At 39.4% G+C, this 19,153-nt stretch overlaps 1 protein-coding gene across 5 annotated transcripts in view; it reads right to left on the minus strand.

Moving 5' to 3' along the window:
- Nucleotides 1–19,153, minus strand: part of KLHL32 (kelch like family member 32) — a 221,254-nt gene that overhangs the window by 179,304 nt on the left and 22,797 nt on the right. For all 5 annotated transcript variants that reach the window (XM_070796050.1, XM_070796051.1, XM_070796048.1 and 2 more), the window contains one exon: nucleotides 3,612–3,699. In XM_070796050.1, the coding sequence (XP_070652151.1) occupies nucleotides 3,612–3,634 (23 nt within the window). In that variant the 5' untranslated portion in view covers nucleotides 3,635–3,699. The remainder of the gene's footprint in view (nucleotides 1–3,611; nucleotides 3,700–19,153) is intronic.

The raw sequence follows: 19,153 nt of genomic DNA on the forward strand, positions 1-19,153 counted from the left end.
TAATACAAATTAAATACATTAATATTAAAAGAACCCTATTTATTTAAGTGGAGCTTAGTTGCTTAGTCATGTCGGACTCTTTGAGACCCCATTGACTGTAACCTGCCAGCCTCTTCTGTCCATGGGATTTCCCAGAATCCCATGAATACTGGAGTGGGCTGCCATTTCCTTCTCCAGGGTATCTTCCCGACCCAAGGATAGAACCCATGTCTCTATATATCTTGCACTGGCAGGCAGATTCTTTACCATTAGCACCACCTGGGAAGTGGACAGGCTGTTAAAAAAAAAAAAAAACACCATGGAACTTAAATTTATTTTTAATAGAACACTTTACAATTTGTAAATACTTCTAAATTAATGCTAACAATAGTAAGGGTCAAAATAATAAGCAAAGAAGATGCAATATGCTTAGTAAATGACCAAGAAATAATGAAGACTATGCAGAAAGGAATGTATTTATAAATGGACAATCTTGTTTCATTCCTTCCTTCCTTTATTCACACAAACATTTACTATCTTGTGCCAGGTATTATACCAGGTTCTGGAGATAAGATGATGAACACTTTAGCAGCCTTCACAGAACCCTCAGTTTTGTGAGGTAGTTAAACTTTAATCAAATAAGCTAGCCTCTCTGATGAAGTAATGCTGGAGCTGTAGGCTGAAGGATGAGAACAAGTTACCATGGCAAAGGGGAGAGCAGAGTTTTACAGGCAGAGGAACAGCAAGTGCTCTGATCCTGTGGCAGGAGGGAGCAAGGCCCTGACACCGAGTCTATAGAATACTCACGGCTGGAACCCTGAGGACAAGCACAGGCCTAGAGCAGGATCTGAAGCTCAGAAAGAGGTCTTGGCTAGAGGTGCAAAAATCATCTGGATGGAGAGAATGACAGAAGCACAGCTATGTCTCCAGAACACACATGAGAGACAACCGTCAAAAGCTGCCGAGAAGATAAGAAAGACAGGATTCAAAACACAGAAGCAGGGCTGGGCTCAGTTTTGAGAAAGGACTCCTTTTTGAGTAGCAGGAGGGAAGAAATAAATGAAGCAGAAACATGCATTAAAACCTAGGGCATTTTATTTTTTTGCTTGCTGAATCTAAACATTCAGTAGAACCAAGCTCCACTGGACAATGCAGGCATGAAAACACAGATATTTGGGATCATCTGGGTTGGGGTTTTGTCAGGCAAATGCAGAGAGCAAGAGAAATTAAGGATTTAAAAGAGCAATAGATTCTAAACTGGTTAAGAAGGGAAATGAGAGTAGGAAAATATTGATGGATTTGGTGGAGTGGCCCGGCCACTAAATGAGACGCTGCAATGAGGTCAAAGTACCACCATGGTGAGGGTAGGTAAATCAGGAAGCTAGAAGGAGAGAAGGTCCTGGTAGGAATAAAAAGGCGGATGCAGTGGTTTCAGAAACTGAGCAACTTCTGGGGATGTAAGATCCATGGCGTGACCACGGGAGTAGGTGGCTCGGTGAGGGAGAAGGCTACACGCAGGTAGAAGATCCAAGGCCATCGAGTCACACAGATCCTCCCTGTGAATACGGAGGCACCGGGAAGGAGTAAAGGGTTTGTGGTGAAGAGGAGACTGTCGGCCCAACGCCAAGCGCACAGTGAATGAGAGGAAGTCACCCTGCTGACGTGGGGAGGAGGAGAGGAGGCAAGAGTTGACGAGCACCACCTTCAGAAGAGCCCGTCTTTGTTGGCATTTTCTCAGACAACCAACATAAGGAGTAAAGACTGAGAAGCAAAACTATGCCCCAGGTTGACAACAAGCTCTTTACTCATCGATAAAGTACATGAGAACTGAGAAAATAAGGCCACCACTTGAGAGCGCTACAGAACAAGTGGTGCCCCAGACAAAGACAGGGCCCAGTGAAGGCAGGAGGTGCTCAAAGCTTCAAAGGGTGAGGGAGATGACACAGCGGAGCACAAACAAGACCCGGTGCAACAGCTCCACAGGGCACAGGAAAGTTAGAAAGGGGGGAAAGGAAGGTCTGTGTTGCAGCAGAGACGGAAAGTCCATCGCAGAGATGATGGTGCTATGGAGGATAGATGGCAGTGGGATCACAGTGTCAGAGATGGCGAATTTAAAGTAATAAATAATTTGGAGAAGAATCCATATGGATCGTGGTAGCCAGAAATAACACTTTGCTTAGTGGTGGCAGACCGATACCATGATCTCCTTCCATGTGCTATATTGGTTGGATGCCAGATCTAGAGCAGGGTTTCTCAACCCCAGTGAAACTGACATCCTGACGTTTTTTGCTATGGGCATTATCCTGCGCACTGTAAGATGTTTAGAAGGATCCCTGGCCTCTACTCACTAGATGCCAATAGCACCTCCAAGCCTGGTGCCAACCAAAAATGACGTCAGAGAGAAGACCTAAATAGATACTTCTTCAAAGAACACATACAGATGGCCAACAGGCACATGAAATGATGTTCACTACTGCTAATTATCAGAGAAATGCAAATCAAAACTACAATGAGATATCACCTCACACTAGCCAGAATGACTATCATAAAAAAAAAATCCACAAACAAAAAATACTGGAGAGGGTGTGGAGAAAAGGGAACCCTTCTAAATTGCTGGTGTGAATATAAACTGGTACAGAACACTATAGAGCACAGTATGGAAGGTTCCTTAAAAAACTAAAAACAGAGCTACCATATGTCCCTGCAATCCCACTCCTGGGCATATATCTGGGAAAAAACATGATCAGAAAGGATACACGCACCCCAATGTTCACTGCCGCACAGATTACAACAGCCAAAACATGGAAGCAATCTAAACATCCATCGACAGAGGAATGGATGAAGAAGGAAGGAAAAACATATTCCTAAAGCTTCCTAAAATACTAAACAAACAAACAAACAAAACATAAGACAGGAGCCACATTTTCCGAGGGTATACAGGTTCGAAGGTCATTCTACAATTCGGAAAGGTCTTCCATGGAAGCAATATTGCCACCTTGAAATTTACAAGTGAGAGTAGAGGGTGACCTGTCTTCGGCAAGGCAACCCCAATACCCTTTCCTCTGGGGAACTCCTTAAACCTGCTCTGTACAATATAATAGCCACTAGCTACATGTGGCTACTGAGTAAAACGTGCGCAGTCCAAATTGAGATGGGCTCTAAGCAGAAAATGTACACTGGATGTCAAAGACACAGTATGAAATAAAACAATGCAAAAACATCTCATTAATATTTTTATACTAACTACATGTCAAATGATTGCTTTAAAAGGGACAATAGTCATGTATATGTAGTTTTCTGATTATTTATTACATCATATATCTTTATGGATGTATACTGTTAGTTTGAGGGAGGTTAGCATCCTAAATAAAGAAAAGATAAAAAGGATAAAAAAGTATTCTTTGAAATACTTAACCATTAAACACATCTAAGTTTGGGCAGTAATTACATCTTAGTGGTTAGCCCTTGTGCTACCAAACTAAATTCACACACACTCGCAGACTGGTTTGCTTTAATTCCTTCAATACTTGTTGAGTGCCTTCCCTGTGCTCGGTCCTAGACATTGCAGTAGGAGGATTTCAAGTCACACAAGGCTCACCACCCCAAGCCAAGACGTATCCTACAGTGCCCACCTGAGGAAGCGTTCAGACGGCATTCTCCAGCTGGGTTCCTCAGGGTCTCAGCCTCAGAAGGTCGCAGAGGAGTTGGCAAGCATTCCAGCTAAATGAAAAGACAAGAAAGAAAAGCACAGTGACTTAAATGCAAAAAAAAAAAAAAAAAAAAAGAAAAAAACAAACATACTCTGGGCCTTCATGATGCTAATACTTTCAAATCTTGAAGAGTCTTATAGACAAGATACAACAATCTGACTGAATGCTCTTGTGATAGGCAAGGTTTCAGAATGCTTATAAGTTTTAAAGTTTTTTCACCTTATTAGAATTTCAGGGACAAAAAATTAAAATTTGAGAACCAAAAATAGCTAAAGAGTTACATTAAAAATTAAAACATCAGATGGCCAGAGGGAAAAATTAAGACTTTAAAAAATAGTACGATTTATGTCAGAGAACATTCTACCTATGTTCTCTTCTAGGAGTTTTATGGTGTCATGTCTTATATTTAGGGGCTTCCCTGGTGGTTCAAACAGTAAATAATCTGCCTGCAATGCAGGAGACCTAGGTTCAATCCCTGGGTCGGGAAGATTCCCTGGAGAAGGAAAAGGCAACCCAGTCCAGTAGTCTTGCCTGGAGAATTCCATAGACAGTCTTTAACCCATTCTGGGTTTCTTTTTGTTTATGGTGTGAGGGAGTGTTTTAACTTCATTGATGTACACGTGGTAGTCCAGCTTTCCAAACAACACTCACTATAGACATAAAAGCAAAAATAAACATATGGGACCTAATCAAACAATCTTTTGCACAGCAAAGGAAACCATAAACAAATGAAAAGACAACCTTCGGACTAAGAGAAAATATTAATATTTGCAAACAATGTGACAAGGGCTTAATTTCCAAAATACATGAACAGTTCATACAGTTCAATATCAAAAAGACAAACAACCAATCCAAAATGGGCAGAAACTGCCAGTTTTTCAAAGAAGATACATGGATGGCCAACAGGGACATGAGACATGCTCAACACTGCTAATTATTAGAGTAATGCAAATCAAAACTACAATGAGGTACCTGTCTGACACCTCACACCTATCAGAGGGGACATCATCAAAAGGTCTACAAATAATATATGCTGGAGAGGGTGTGGAGAAAAGAGAACACTTCTATACCATTGGTGGGAATGTAAATTGGTGCAGCCACTATGCAAAACAGTACGGCGAGTCCTTAAAATACTAAAACTCTTAATTCAAAAAGATACATGTACCCCAATGTTCATAGCAGCACTACTTATAACAGCTAAGACATGAGAGCACCTAAGGGTCCATCAACAGATGAATGGATAAATAAGATGTAGTATATATACATATATGTATGCATGTGTATGTATATAAAAGAATATTACTCAGCCATAAAAAAGAAAAACATTTTCTCATTTGCAGCATCATGGATGGACTTTGAGATCACCATACTAAGTAAAGTCAGAGAAAGACAAATATTCTATGATATCACTTATAAGTAGAATCTAAAAAAATAATATGAATGAATTTATTTACAAAATAGAAACAGGTTCACACAGACACAGAAAACAAGCTTATGATTACCAAAGTGGAAGTGGGGATAAATTAGGTGTATGGAATTAATAGATATATACAATATACAAAATAAACAATGATTTACAATATAGAACAAGGAATTATATTCAGTATCTTATAATACTTATAATGGAAAAGACTCAGAAAAGGAAAATATAAAAAACATATATTTACATATATAAACACTGAATCCATGACTATGTTTTACAACTCCCATTAGAAGGTCTAGCTTCCATTTTCTAATACACCCAAGCATCAAAATTAATTCCAGTTTGAATCATCTTAAACAGGCTCTCTTCTAAGTTTAATTTTGAAAAGCAAAAACAGTGTAAAAACACATGAAAGAAATATGTAAAGCTGTGCCTATTTTCTGCTAATTTTATAAAAGAGAGACCTATGATTTCCAATCTATAATATAGTATTTGTTACACCATATCCAAACCTTCAAACTATACTAAATCACATAAATATATCATAATTTGCTGAGGATTCATTTCACTGTTGTCAAACATCAGGTTGTTTTAAACATTTCATACATTCATACTTATTTCTTGCTTTTTTAATTACTGAAAATAGTATACCTATACTTTTCATTTAAGTTTTGAAAAATCTAAAAATGAGCATCATTTTCAATTAATTCACTAGAACTGAGCAATAAAGAGGATCAGAATAATTCATGACACGTTGTTTAACTAGCTCAGAGACTTTCCTAGCAACCCATCACTGCTACATATTCCCTTCATAAACTAGGTTATAAACTCCAGGTTCTTATTGCCTAACACAAAAACTACAGAGATGGACACTTTAAGATGGCATAAGATGGCATAAGATATTTATTATTATTATTATTATTACAGAGACATGAAAAACCCTTAATCTTTCTGAAATTTTAATATTTTAAAATGCTCCCAATAACTAGGTGAATACAGAACAATAATCCTAAAAGTTACAATAATACAAAATTAAAGGACACACCTTATTGATATTTTTCAGACATTCCAAATACAGCAATTAAAAATCTCAAGATAACTTCCTTTATTGTTTGGAGACCAACTCACTAAATTAGTTCTCTTCAGAAATTATCTAATTATAATCTGTTCCATTCTACAATGTTTAGTGAAATGAACACCATTTTAAAGGCTAGGAGTTAAAAATGAGTTAAAGGACGAATTAATCCCTGAAAATTACTGTTATTTATAATTCACTAATGACTATGCCAAAGGCTTTGACTGTGTGGATCACAATTAACTGTGGAAAATTCTGAAAGAGATGGGAATACCAGACCACCTGACCTGCCTCTTGAGAAACCTATATGCAGGTCGGGAAGCAACAGTTAGAACTGGACATGGAACAACAGACTAGTTCCAAATAGGAAAAGGAGTACATCAAGGCTGTATATTGTCACCCTGCTTATTTAACTTCTATGCAGAGTACATCATGAGAAACGCTGGGCTGGAAGAAGCACAAGCTGGGATCAAGATTGCCAGGAGAAATATCAATAACCTCAGATATGCAGATGACACTACCCTTATGGCAGAAAGTGAAGAGGAACTAAAAAGCCTCTTTGATGAAAGTGAAAGAGGAGAGTGAAAAAGTTGGCTTAACACTCAGCATTCAGAAAACGAAGATCATGGCATCCGGTCCCATCATTTCACAGGAAATAGATGGGGAAACAGTGGAAACAATGTCAGACTTTATTTTTTGGGGCTCCAAAATCACTGCAGATGGTGATTGCAGCCATGAAATTAAAAGATGCTTACTCCTTGGAAGGAAAGTTATGACCAACCTGGATAGCATATTCAGAGAAGGCAATGGCACCCCACTCCAGTACTCTTGCTTGGAAAATCCCATGGATGGAGGAGCCTGGTAGGCTGTAGTCCATGGGGTCGCTAAGAATCAGACATGACTGAGCGACTTCCCTTTCACTTTTCACTTTCATGCATTGGAGAAGGAAATGGCAACCCACTCCAGTGTTTTTACCTGGAGAATCCCAAGGACGGGAGAGCCTGGTGGGCTTCTGTCTATGGGGTCGCACAGAGTTGGACACGACTGAAGCGACTTAGCAGCAGCAGCAGCAGCAGATAGCATATAAAAAAGCAGAGACATTACTGTGCCAACAAAGGTCCATTTAGTCAAGGCTATGGTTTTTCCAGTAGTCATGTATGGATGTGAGAGTTGGACTGTGAAGAAAGCTGAGCACCAAAGAATTGATGCTTTCTGAACTGTGGTGTTGGAGAAGACTCTTGAGAGTCCCTTGGACTGCAAGGAGATCCAACCAATCCATTCTAAAGGAGATCAGTCCTGGGTGTTCTTTGGAAGGAATGATGCTAAAGCTGAAACTCCAGTACTTTGGCCACCTCATGCAAAGAGTTGACTCATTGGAAGACTCTGATGCTGGGAGGGATTGGCGGCAGGAGGAGAAGGGGACGACAGAGGATGAGATGGTTGGATGGCATCACCGACTCGATGGACGTGAGTTCTGAGTGAACTCCAGGAGTTGGTGATGGACAGGGAGGACTGGTGTGCTGCAATTCATGGGGTCACAAAGAGTCAGACACAACTGAGCGACTGAACTGAACATTTCTTATATTTTACTACATATATTTTATAGTATCATTAGATTATGTATTACTTATGATAATTTATCTTTAATTCTGATTATTTCATAAACTGGTATATTTTTAATACCAGTCAGTCAGTCAGTCAGTCAGTTCAGTCACTCAGTTGTGTCCGACTCTTTGTGACCCCATGAACCACAGCACGCCAGACCTCCCTGTCCATCACCATCTCCCGGAGTCCACCCAAACCCATGTCCATCAATTTGGTGATGCCATCCAGCCATCTCATCCTGTCATCCCCTTCTCCTCCTGTCCCCAATCCCTCCCAGCATCAGGGTCTTTTCAAATGAGTCAGCTCTTCGCATGAGGTGGCCAAAGTACTGGAGTTTCAGCTTCAACATCAGTCCTTCCAATGAACACCCAGGACTGAGCTCTTTAGGATGGACTGGCTGGATCTCCTTTCAGTCCAAGGGACTCTCAAGAGTCTTCTCCAACACCACAGTTCAAAAGCAAATTATATCTTAATACCAGTACACCATCACATGGTGTGCAATAAATGATATTAGATATCCCTTTAGTTTGAAAGGTAAACATTCAAGGTACCCCACTGGTATACTTTCCTGCATGGAACATCATTCCTGAAGGTAACAAGGATGCTTGCCCTTTGAGGGTAAAAACCCTCTAGGATGAAGGAATGCTTTCACCTTAGAGAGTGAAAACATCTAAGCTCTCCCTCCAAACAAAAAAGACATGGAGATGACTCAATTCTAACAAGAAAGGTCCAATGTGTGATTAGAGCACAGTTTACTAACTGAATAGAAATTTAGGCCAAAAGAACACAACTGTCCCGTCTTACAAAACCCTACAATTCTTTTACTCTATAAAAGACAATCATTCAGGCTTTATTCCTGAGATCATAATGTTAAACCCTTTCTATTAAATATCTGCTATTTTGTTTTAATTTAAAATTATAAATAATAATCACTTTACCTACTCAGTTCAGTTCAGTTGCTCAGTCATGTCCAACTCTGCGACCCCATGGACTGCAGCACACCAGGCTTCCCTGTCCATCGCCAACTCCCAGAGCTTACTCAAACTCATGTCCATTGAGTCAACGATGCCATCCAACCATCTCATCCTCTGTCATCCCCTTCTCCTCCTGCCTTCAATATTTCCCCTGATTCTGAAGGCATCAGGGAAATTTGTTATCAAGACCGTCCCCAAGAAAAAGAAATGCAAAAAAGCAAAATGGTTGTATAGCTGAGAAAAGAAGAGAAGTGAAAAGCAAAAGAGAAAAGGAAAGATATAAGCATCTGAATGCAGAGTTCCAAAGAACAGCAAGGAGAGATAAGAAAGCCTTCCTCAGTGACCAATGCAAAGAAATAGAGGAAAACAACAGAATGGGAAAGACTAGAGATCTCTTCAAGAAAATTAGAGATACCAGAGGAACATTTCATGCAAAGATGGGCACAACTAAGGACAGAAATGGTATGGACCTAAGAGAAGCAGAAGATATTAAGAAGAGGTGGCAACAATACACAGAACTATACAGAAAAGATCTTCATGACCCAAATAACCACAATGGTGTGATCACTCACCTAGAGCCAGACATCCTGGAATGTGAAGTCAAGTGGGCCTTAGGAAGCATCACTACGAACAACGCTAGTGGAGGTGATGGAATTCCAGTTGAGCTCTTTCAAATCCTACAAGATGATGCTGTGAAAGTGCTGCGCTCAATATGCCAGCAAATTTGGAAAACTCAGCAGTGGCCACAGGACTGGAAAAGGTCAGTTTTCATTCCAATCCCAAAGAAAGGCAATGCCAAAGAATGTTCAAACTTTACCTACTACCACAAGCCAAATGCTTTCTTTGATTGCTCTTACAATAAGAGGTACTTCATATGCATGATCTCATTTAATACTCACAACAACCTAATGTGGATGATATCATTTTCATTTTATTAAGAACGCAGGGGTATAAGTAATTCACAAAAGGCACAGGACTAGAAATTGGTAGTCTCAGAGATCAAAACTGTTTGACTCCAAAGTTTGTATTCTTAATTATTCTGCTCTAATTCCAAGTTTTATAATAAACCATAATACTACTACTTTTGAAGTCACACTAAAATCAAAATATATAGATTATATGAAAATTAAAGAAGAAATAGAGTAAGATCTTCTTAACAATATAAGCCATAAATAAGTATATAATTATATACTGAATATTTATTATCCTATGAGAGAGGGAAAAACATCAAGAGACAAAAAGTTAAATAAATATCTTTTCGTAGCTGGATTTCACTTAAGGTCACCAGGACACAAAGCTAGTATAAACTGACCCAGCACAATAATCCCAGATAAATAGATATTTGCAATAGGGAGAAAGGAAATCCCTTTAAAATTATGGGACACATCAAATCATCAATTGTGTTGAATAGGGTGATAGGAAACCACATGTATCTAGTTAGGAAAGGAGAGCCAATATCCATGGAATCTATGAAAGTTCATGCAGTAGAGTTTCTAGGTCTTCTGTACTATTCTATTCCACATTTTACATATTTGAAAGCATCTAGTATGGTACAGCATCTATCATGCAGATCCACTCATCCACACTGAGCTATTCTCTCCCTTCAGGATACTGGTACCAACCATCTTCTCTGCCCAGAACTTCCTGTGTCCTTTTTACCTAGTTAGCTCCTATTCATCCTGCAAGTCCCAAGGTCACCTCCTCTGGGAAGCCTTCCCTAAAACTCCCCAAGGTCCCAGTTCCTTACTCTTCTATAAGCTCCAATAACACCTATACATCCAAACACACAGCATAATTAGCACTCTATATAATTACTTGTTTGGGGAAGGGGGGTTAGAAGCTATTGGCTTAGCCTCATTTCTACCCACCCCATGACAGTGGCTCTTTAAGGAGACGGAGCCATCTTGGAATAGCCATAGTTTTGTTTACTGTCCCAGTGTAATTACTAATTGCACCCCCATTTATTCTCTGTGGTTTTCCAGTTTCGATCATAAATAATCTGATCATCCTGTCTATATAGGCAGGATCCATATCTATCTTGCTCACTGTCTTGAACCCCCTGGGACTACCATTATTTTCACAAAATCCCCCAAAGTAGAAAAAGTAAAAGTATAATGTATCCCTGTTTTAGGATGAAGAACATGTGATCATAAGGCCAGCTTATTTGCATGTATTAAATCACAATGTTTTAGTGAATATTATAAAAATGTTGTTGTTAAGTTACTGACTTATGTCTGACTCTTCTGCAACCCCATGGACTGTAGCCCACCAGGCTCCTCATGGTATTTCCCAGGCAAGAATACTGGAGTGGGTTGCCATTTCCCTCTCCAGGAGATCGTCCCAGATCAGGGATTGAATCCAGATCTCCTGCACTGGCAGGTGGATTCTTTCCCACTGAACCACCTGTGAAGCCCATACTATCAAAATGCATGCCCTAAAAGGAAGTGCTGCACTGAATATTAAAAATTCCTCTAATGAGAACAAGGATGAATATGCAGTCACCCTCACGAATATAGCTGGAGACCTTGTGAACCAAAATAAAATATAACATTTCAGTCAGTTCTTCCAGTCACATTAACACACCCCTTTCCAGTTTTTTAATTTTTAGCTCCATCACTCCTCTGTGAATAGAAACATAAAATGCTTAGATCAGTTACACAGTCTTGTCAAAATAACCTAACCTGCAATTATAACATCCTAATGTGCTTTTTAAAAATGTTGCCATGAAAACTTTTTCATTAAAGAATTTCTTATAGTTCTCAGACCACTGAAAATTAAACCAACTATTTGCATCTCTGTAGATGGTAAAATGTAGATCTTGAATACATAAAAATATTTGTATGACAAAAATATTATTGTATAGAAAAAACAATATGCTACATTTATATAATTACTTTATTTCATTTAAAAAATCTGTATGAAAATGTTATTATTCAGACAATGAATGAACATTCTTCTTATTAATGACTGCCTTCTAACAAATAGAAAATATTCAGTTCACAGTCCTCTAACATATGATCTAGATGTAATTCAAACTCCATTTTCAAACAGAGAAAGTTTTACCATTAAACTTTAAAACATGGACTCTTCATTCATTCAAGTATCTACTAAAGGCTTAATATATTTCCAGTAATCACTGAACAAGATGTGATGACAGACACAGAAGAATTAAAAATGATCTCTGTCCTTCAAATAGTTTATAACCTTTCAGTTCAGTTCAGTTGCTAAGTCATGTCCGACTCTTTGAGACCCCATGAATCACAGCACGCCAGGCCTCCCTGTCCATCACCAACTCCCGGAGTTCACCCAAACCCATGTCTATCGAGTTGGTGATGCCATCCAGCCATCTCATCCTCTGTCATCCCCTTCTCCTCCTGCCCCCGATCCCTTCCAGCATCAGGGTCTTTTCCAATGAGTCAACTCTTCGCATGAGGTGGCCAAAGTATTGGGAGTTTCAGCTTCAGCATCAGTTTAAGTAAGGGATAACATCCACACAGAATGAGAAGTAGCTTCAGTCATGTCCAACTCTTTGTGACCCCATGGACTGTAGGCCACCAAGCTCCTCTGTTCATGAGAGTCTCCAGGCAAGAATATCGGAGTGGGTTGCCAAGTCCTCCTCCAGGGGATCTTCCTGACCCAGGGATCGAATCTGTGTCTCTTATGTCTCCTGCATTGGCAGGAGGGTTCTTTACCACTAGCATCAAGGCATAATATCCACATTAGCATCACCCTAATAGTACAAGACATTCTGCATTTTCTTCAGCTGGGAGATTCACAATTTCCTCTCATTTTACAATTTCTAAAATTGAAGCTGTACTTTAAATTGATTGCTGATGTACTGAAAAGCTGATATGTATCTCACATGTGCAAAAAGCATTAAAACTGGTGAAGCACCACAATTCAAGTACTTAAATAAAGAGGCTAGGATGTAATTACATGCAATATTACATGCAATATTACATACAGTTCATACACTGACCTAGCATTATAAGAATTATGGACCCATTTTTTCCAAAGAAAAAGCAGAGGCCCAGCAAGCTAAAATGCTTGAGGTTTAAAGAAAAAAAAACAAAAAACTAGGAACTGGTAAAGCTGAGACTCAAATCCATCTGTTACACTCTGCTGCACCATATCGCCCTACCAAAGGCAAGCTGGATGTTGGTTAGAATAGTGGAGGAAGGTAAGTGGAGGAGCACTGAAAGATGCAGAGAGAGAGGAGGAGGCTTTCCAGATGAAAAGTACAACACACTGAAATGTAAGGAGGCTTCTAAGTTATACTCTTGTAAAATAAGAACTCTGTACCAGCTGAAGATGCAGTGTAGACATGTGTTCAGTCCACCATCTTTAACAGGAAGCCCTTTTGGTAAGTCCTGTTTTATGCCCATTTTCCTGATTAGGAAATCAGGGTTTAGAGAAATTAAGTAACTTCAGGAAGGTTACACAACCAATATAGGAGCTAGGGTGAAAACCTAGTAGGTAGGCTACATCCTAGCAGTAGTGCTCAGTCAGTCATGTCCCAATCTTTGTGGCCTTGTGGACTGCTGCCCACCAGGCTCCTCTGCCCATGGAATTTTCCAGGCAAGAATACTGGAGTGGGTTGCCATTTCCTATTCTAAGGGATCTTCCTGACCCAGGGATCGAACCTGCGTCTCTGTACTGGCAGGCAGATTCTTAACCACTAGCACCACCTGGGAACCAGTCTATATCCAGACCCATTCTTTTTTAATCACTAAGCTATCCTGCTTCTCCAGCTATATAGAGTTCTTATTTTACAAAAGTATAACAGAAGCCCCCATATCTTTGAGTGTGTTGCACTTCTAATCTCATAATAAACATACTAATTCTCTCAGACACAATCTTTGGTTTTCCATTAAAACAGAGATCTGACCAGGCTTGAATAACAAAGAATTTACTATAACTATTCACTAAGCATCTTCTCTCTCACTCATTCAACATTTAAACTGCTTTTACCATATGCCGGAACGGCATGTAAAAGAGAAAGATTACAATGACTTTGTAAAACAAAATGTCTTTTTTTTTTTTTCCTAACATGACAAGTGATAAAAGCTACTGCTTTTTAAAGCATAATTTTCTTTTACAAAAGAGATGTAAAGTAGAAGAAAGGACGTGGGCATGAGGTTAAGTTCCTTCAGCTGAGTTGAGCTGCACCTTAACTGATATCTTTATGAATTACAAGGGTAGGGACCATGTCCCGCTGATCTCTGTGTAAGAAGGAACTTTGTTCTCAGAAGACTTGGTAAAAAATGAATTGTTTATAAAATAGTTATTGTTCAGGAAGTTAATGCAGTTTTATCACAAATGCAGAAGTTCCAAACATCTCCAAAAACACTTTTCTCTGTCATTAAAAAGGCACTACAAGTCTTTTACAGAATATGCATATAATCTTAACCAAGATATCAAAACCAAAAAGAAATCCAAATTTCATTTAAAAATTAATGTTACTTTAAAACTTTGGGGCAACACTGAACAGAACGATGTGATGTGACGTCGATGCATGTCTGCTCTGAGTGGTCAGGGAGATCTCTGAAGAAACGAAGTTCATCCAAAATGTCACTAATGACAAAAGGATATGAAAAAACATTCCAAAGTCAGACAAGAAAGTTTTCCACATTATGTTTTGTGATTTGAGACATGTTTTGAACTGCTCCATGATTTTTTGGCATGAGTCAGAAGAGGAGGAGGAGAGTGGAGTCTGTTTTCTTGGCTCAGTCAATAGGCTTGGGTGGGCTCAACAAGTGGGAGGACAAATCTCAGGGAGAAGAGTGTGGGGGAGGTCGGGGAAGGGGGGAGGCTGTCAAATCCATCATGCTTGGTATTTCACAATGACTGAAGTAGAATCCTTTCTTTATCAATCCGAATTTTCCCAATGCGCCAAGTCTAAGATCACACAGTTTTTAAGTGTATTTTCTAATGAAGACATTATTGCCCTTTGGTGATATTCTACCTCTTATAGAATATGCTATGGAAGAAACAAGCTGGAATCAAGATTGCCGGGAGAAATATCAATAACCTCAGATATGCAGATGACACCACCCTTATGGCAGAAAATGAAGAGGAACTCAAAAGCCTCTTGATGAAAGTGAAAGTGGAGAGTCAAAAAGTTGGCTTAAACCTCAACATTCAGAAAACGAAGATCATGGCATCCAGTCCCATCACTTCATGGGAAATAGATGAGGAAACAGTGGAAACAGTGTCAGACTTTATTTTTCTGGGCTCCAAAATCACTGCAGATGGTGACTGCAGCCATGAAATTAAAAGACGCTTACTCCTTGGAAGGAAAGTTATGACCAACCTAGATAGCATATTCAAAAGCAGAGACATTACTTTGCCAACAAAGGTTCGTCTAGTCAAGGCTATGGTTTTTCCTGTGGTCATGTATGGATGTGAGAGTTGGACTGTGAAGAAGGCTGAGTGCCGAAGAATTGATGCTTTTGAACTGTGATGTTGGAGAAGACTGTTGAGAGTCCCTTGGACTACAAGGAGATCCAACCAGTCCATTCTGAAGGAGATCATCCCTGGGATTTCTTTGGAAGGAATGATGCTAAAGCTGAAACTCCAGTACTTTGGCCACCTCATGCGAAGAGTTGACTCATTGGAAAAGATTCTGATGCTAGGAGGGATTGGGGGCAGGAGGAGAAGGGGACAACAGAGGATGAGATGCTGGATGGCATCACTGACTCGATGGACGTGAGTCTCAGTGAACTCCAGGAGTTGGTGATCGACAGGGAGGCCTGGCGTGCTGCGATTCATGGGGTCACAAAGAGTCGGACACGACTGAGCGACTGATCTGATCTGATCTAAGTAAAACAAAATCACCATTTTTATTCATGAAGAAAGCACACCATAATTGTATCCTATGGTTTCAATAATGCTGTAGAAGAGAAAAACAGACTTTCCCACCGACATCACAAAAATTTTAAGTCCCAGGAACTATTTAACGGCTTAGCTAAATACTTTTTATCCACATACCATTAAAAACAACAAGAACTTTGAGTCTCTCTGGGGAAATTGCTAAGAATGCCACCTCTAGGAATCTACCAAGCACAGAATATCAATCCAACATCAAGTTTGAGGTAAATATGAAGCAACTGTCCCAAGGTCAGTGAGTTAGTAAGTGACAGAGCTGGGATTAAGAACCTAGCAAAGTCTGATGAGAGTTCACACCCCTGTCACAGACTGTGTTGCCATCTGAATGAGCAATGCAGAATAGCTGGACTCCAGGGATTTCCAGTAAGCAAAAATTTCTTTCATAAATGTTCAATAATTTCCAAGATGCCAGGTATCAGAGATAATTTTCTGGAAAATATTCAGCATAACCATTTCTCTTGTGGACCCTCTAAAATCTGGTCTTCTGCTTCAGAAAGGCATTTAGCACAAGGATAACGCTGCAAATATTATCATGAAACTGTCTGGTTTCAACTTCCAGCCCACTAGCAATAGGACCTTGGACAAGGATGTAACCCTTCTGTGTCTGTTTCCTCTTTCTATAAAATGATGTTAATAACACTACCTACCTCACAGCATAGTTATAGAGGTTTAAGAAGTCAGTATAAATATTAAGAACAATGCTAAGAACATAAAAATCAACAAAAGTTCTAGCTGTCGTCATTAAATAATGCCAGAGGAAAAACGGCTACAGACTTCAACCCTATCATACCTCCTCATCTGTACCTTCAAATTATTGCCACTCTACATACTAAACCATAAGGTGAATAAAAGCCTAGAGAAGGTGCTTTGATAACCCTGGAAAGATCCCTGGAAGACACCGCTCAGGACATTCATTATATGGCATCCTTTTCAATGAGAATCTGGAGAGGGCTTTCTTTATACTGGCTTTCTCCAGGATTGATGTTCAGACACTGAGGTTTCTGAACAAGGGGTTTTGTTTTACTCACAAATGCTTTAAATCAAGTAACTTAATCAAAGCTCACTTTTACAAAAATTACCAAGAACATTTAGAATGAAACATATCCCCCTCTCTTAGTATCTGGAACCTAAAGGTATGTATCGTCCTGTAATTGCTCTTGGTTCATTTAATGGCCATCCCCTTTCTTTTTCCTTAGCCAGCCAATTTGCATCAAGTTAAATTTTATTCTTTTGAATAACTAAGGTATGAAACAAAGTATCTGGATGAATAGGAAAGGAAATAAAAGTAAGAGTGGTGATCGCATTATGATCTTCCTCCAGGACTGTAAGAGCAGGGCTGGCATCTGCTGCTGAGCTGGGGGCTTAGGAAGAGCAAAAGCATAAGCTAAAAATCACAAATTTGAAAGTAGCCTGCCACAACTACACCCTCATCCATAGGTAATCTGTCTAACGATCTACCTCATAAAAGAGTTCTCCATGTCCCTATTCTTCACTGTCTCTTCTTCACAAAACATATATAATTACAAGTTTATAGATTCTTGACTTAATAATAAGTATTTGCTGAGTGCTTCCATGTTTCAGGCATTTAATTTTACATCAGCAAGCAGAACAGACAAAATGCATTCCCCATGGAGCTTAACTTATACATGAGAAGATAAACCATAACCATGGCAAATAAGTAAATTACAGGGTGTTCCAGAGAGTGATAAGTGATATGAAAAAATCAAGCAAGCTAAATGGGATCTGGGTGAAGGTTTTATGTAAAAAAATAACTTTCAGTAGAAACTGAAAATACTATAATAATTTTGAATGGTTATGTTGGTTAGAATGATACACATCAATTTTGCAAAATAGATTTTTTTGTCCTCGACTCACATTTTAAATGTTTCAAACATTAATTCTGTTGATATTTCTTCAGTAAAGTGAATACTTTTTCATAAAACAAACTAAATCACATCTTATCATTCTTATACGCCCTTTATTTCTCAGGCACTTCAGTAAACACTAGGATTCCAGAAACTATTATATTTCCTTTCTGGTCTTGCACCCACACCTGTAACTTTGGGAACTCCAACTGCAAAGGGAAGACAGGTTGTCAGTTTCAGGAAGTATCTCATGGACTCTCAAAAAATATAACCATCCTCTCAGCCCCTCCTTTCTCTCTTGTCTACTGTGTAACAACGCCCACTGCTGAATCTATGGATGCATACCCCAGAGGGCACAGGCTCCTGCTAAAGCCACTGACAGTGGCAGTAAAGCTCATGACAGTCCTGAGATGCTACAAAGACACTCATCTGAAGTACTCACTGCCCAAAAGTACCCTTTCCTAAAATGACCACAATTCTAAGTGCCAGCACAGTCCACCACTCCAATGCTACCATGTATTCAGGATCCCTTAGAGATTTCAACCAATGCATTATCTTTCTTGCTCATTGTAAAGAATCCCTCCCTCTCTAGAACTTGGACTTGGGTCCACATGGACTTGGGCCAGAGGACAATCTGCTGGTAGACACTATGTTGCACTTGGATTCAAGCTTTTGCTCTGACACTGGCCCCCTGGGCTGGAACTAAGCTTGTAAGTTTTGATTCTCTCCATAAGGTCTGTGACATCCAGAAGAGCTTGCCCCAAAAGGTTCTCCTGACATGCTTCAATCTTAGGGTACATCCTGGGATTTCAGATCTACAGGAGTTGGATGTGGGCTTCTAGCTCTCTGGGAGAAAAAGCAAAGTTATGGGTTAGATGGCCTCCGGTGAGCACTGAAAAGTGTTAAGAGTTGGCCCTGCTATGCACCGTCTACACCAGCATGAAGAGCTGGCATAGCAATGTGCTGAGATAAGGGGGTAAGGATCAAAAACAACAAATAAAAATGAAATATGGGAAGCTACATCAAATTTCTCAAAGAAATGCTTTCCAAATTAAAACTACAATATTTGAGGGTAGGTCATAATAAGAGATTAACAAATTCAATACAAAAATATGGGAACATCCAATATAGAGTAGTCATATCCTATATGTGAAAAGAGTTATCAAAATAGAGTTATATTCTTAGAGTTATAGTTTTCCCTGATGGCTCAGACAGTAAAGAATCTGCCTGCAATGCAGAAGACTTGGGTTCAATCCGTGGGTTGAAGATCCCCGGAGAATGGAAGGGCAACCCACTCCAGTATTCTCTCCTGGAGAATCCCATGGGTGGAGAAGCCTGGTGGTCTGTGTCCATGGGGACACAGACACAAGAGTGACACAGAGTCAGACACAACTGAGCGACTCACTCATTCACTCAGAGTTATAAATGTAAGAGTAAAAACGATCAATCTTCCAGTGAAGAAAATTTTACAAGTCTATTAAAAGCATTTTTTTCCTTCCTGTGACTATTCTTCTGATAAAATATTAGATCCAAAATATTCCTCCAAAGAAGACAGTATCTCTTATATTTTCCCCTAAATACTAGAAATAGCAAATATATATTACAGAATTTTCTACCACCTGACAAATTTGGAA

Source organism: Bos indicus, chromosome 9 (genome assembly GCF_029378745.1).
Source record: "Bos indicus isolate NIAB-ARS_2022 breed Sahiwal x Tharparkar chromosome 9, NIAB-ARS_B.indTharparkar_mat_pri_1.0, whole genome shotgun sequence".
Classification (NCBI taxonomy): Eukaryota; Metazoa; Chordata; class Mammalia; order Artiodactyla; family Bovidae; genus Bos; species Bos indicus.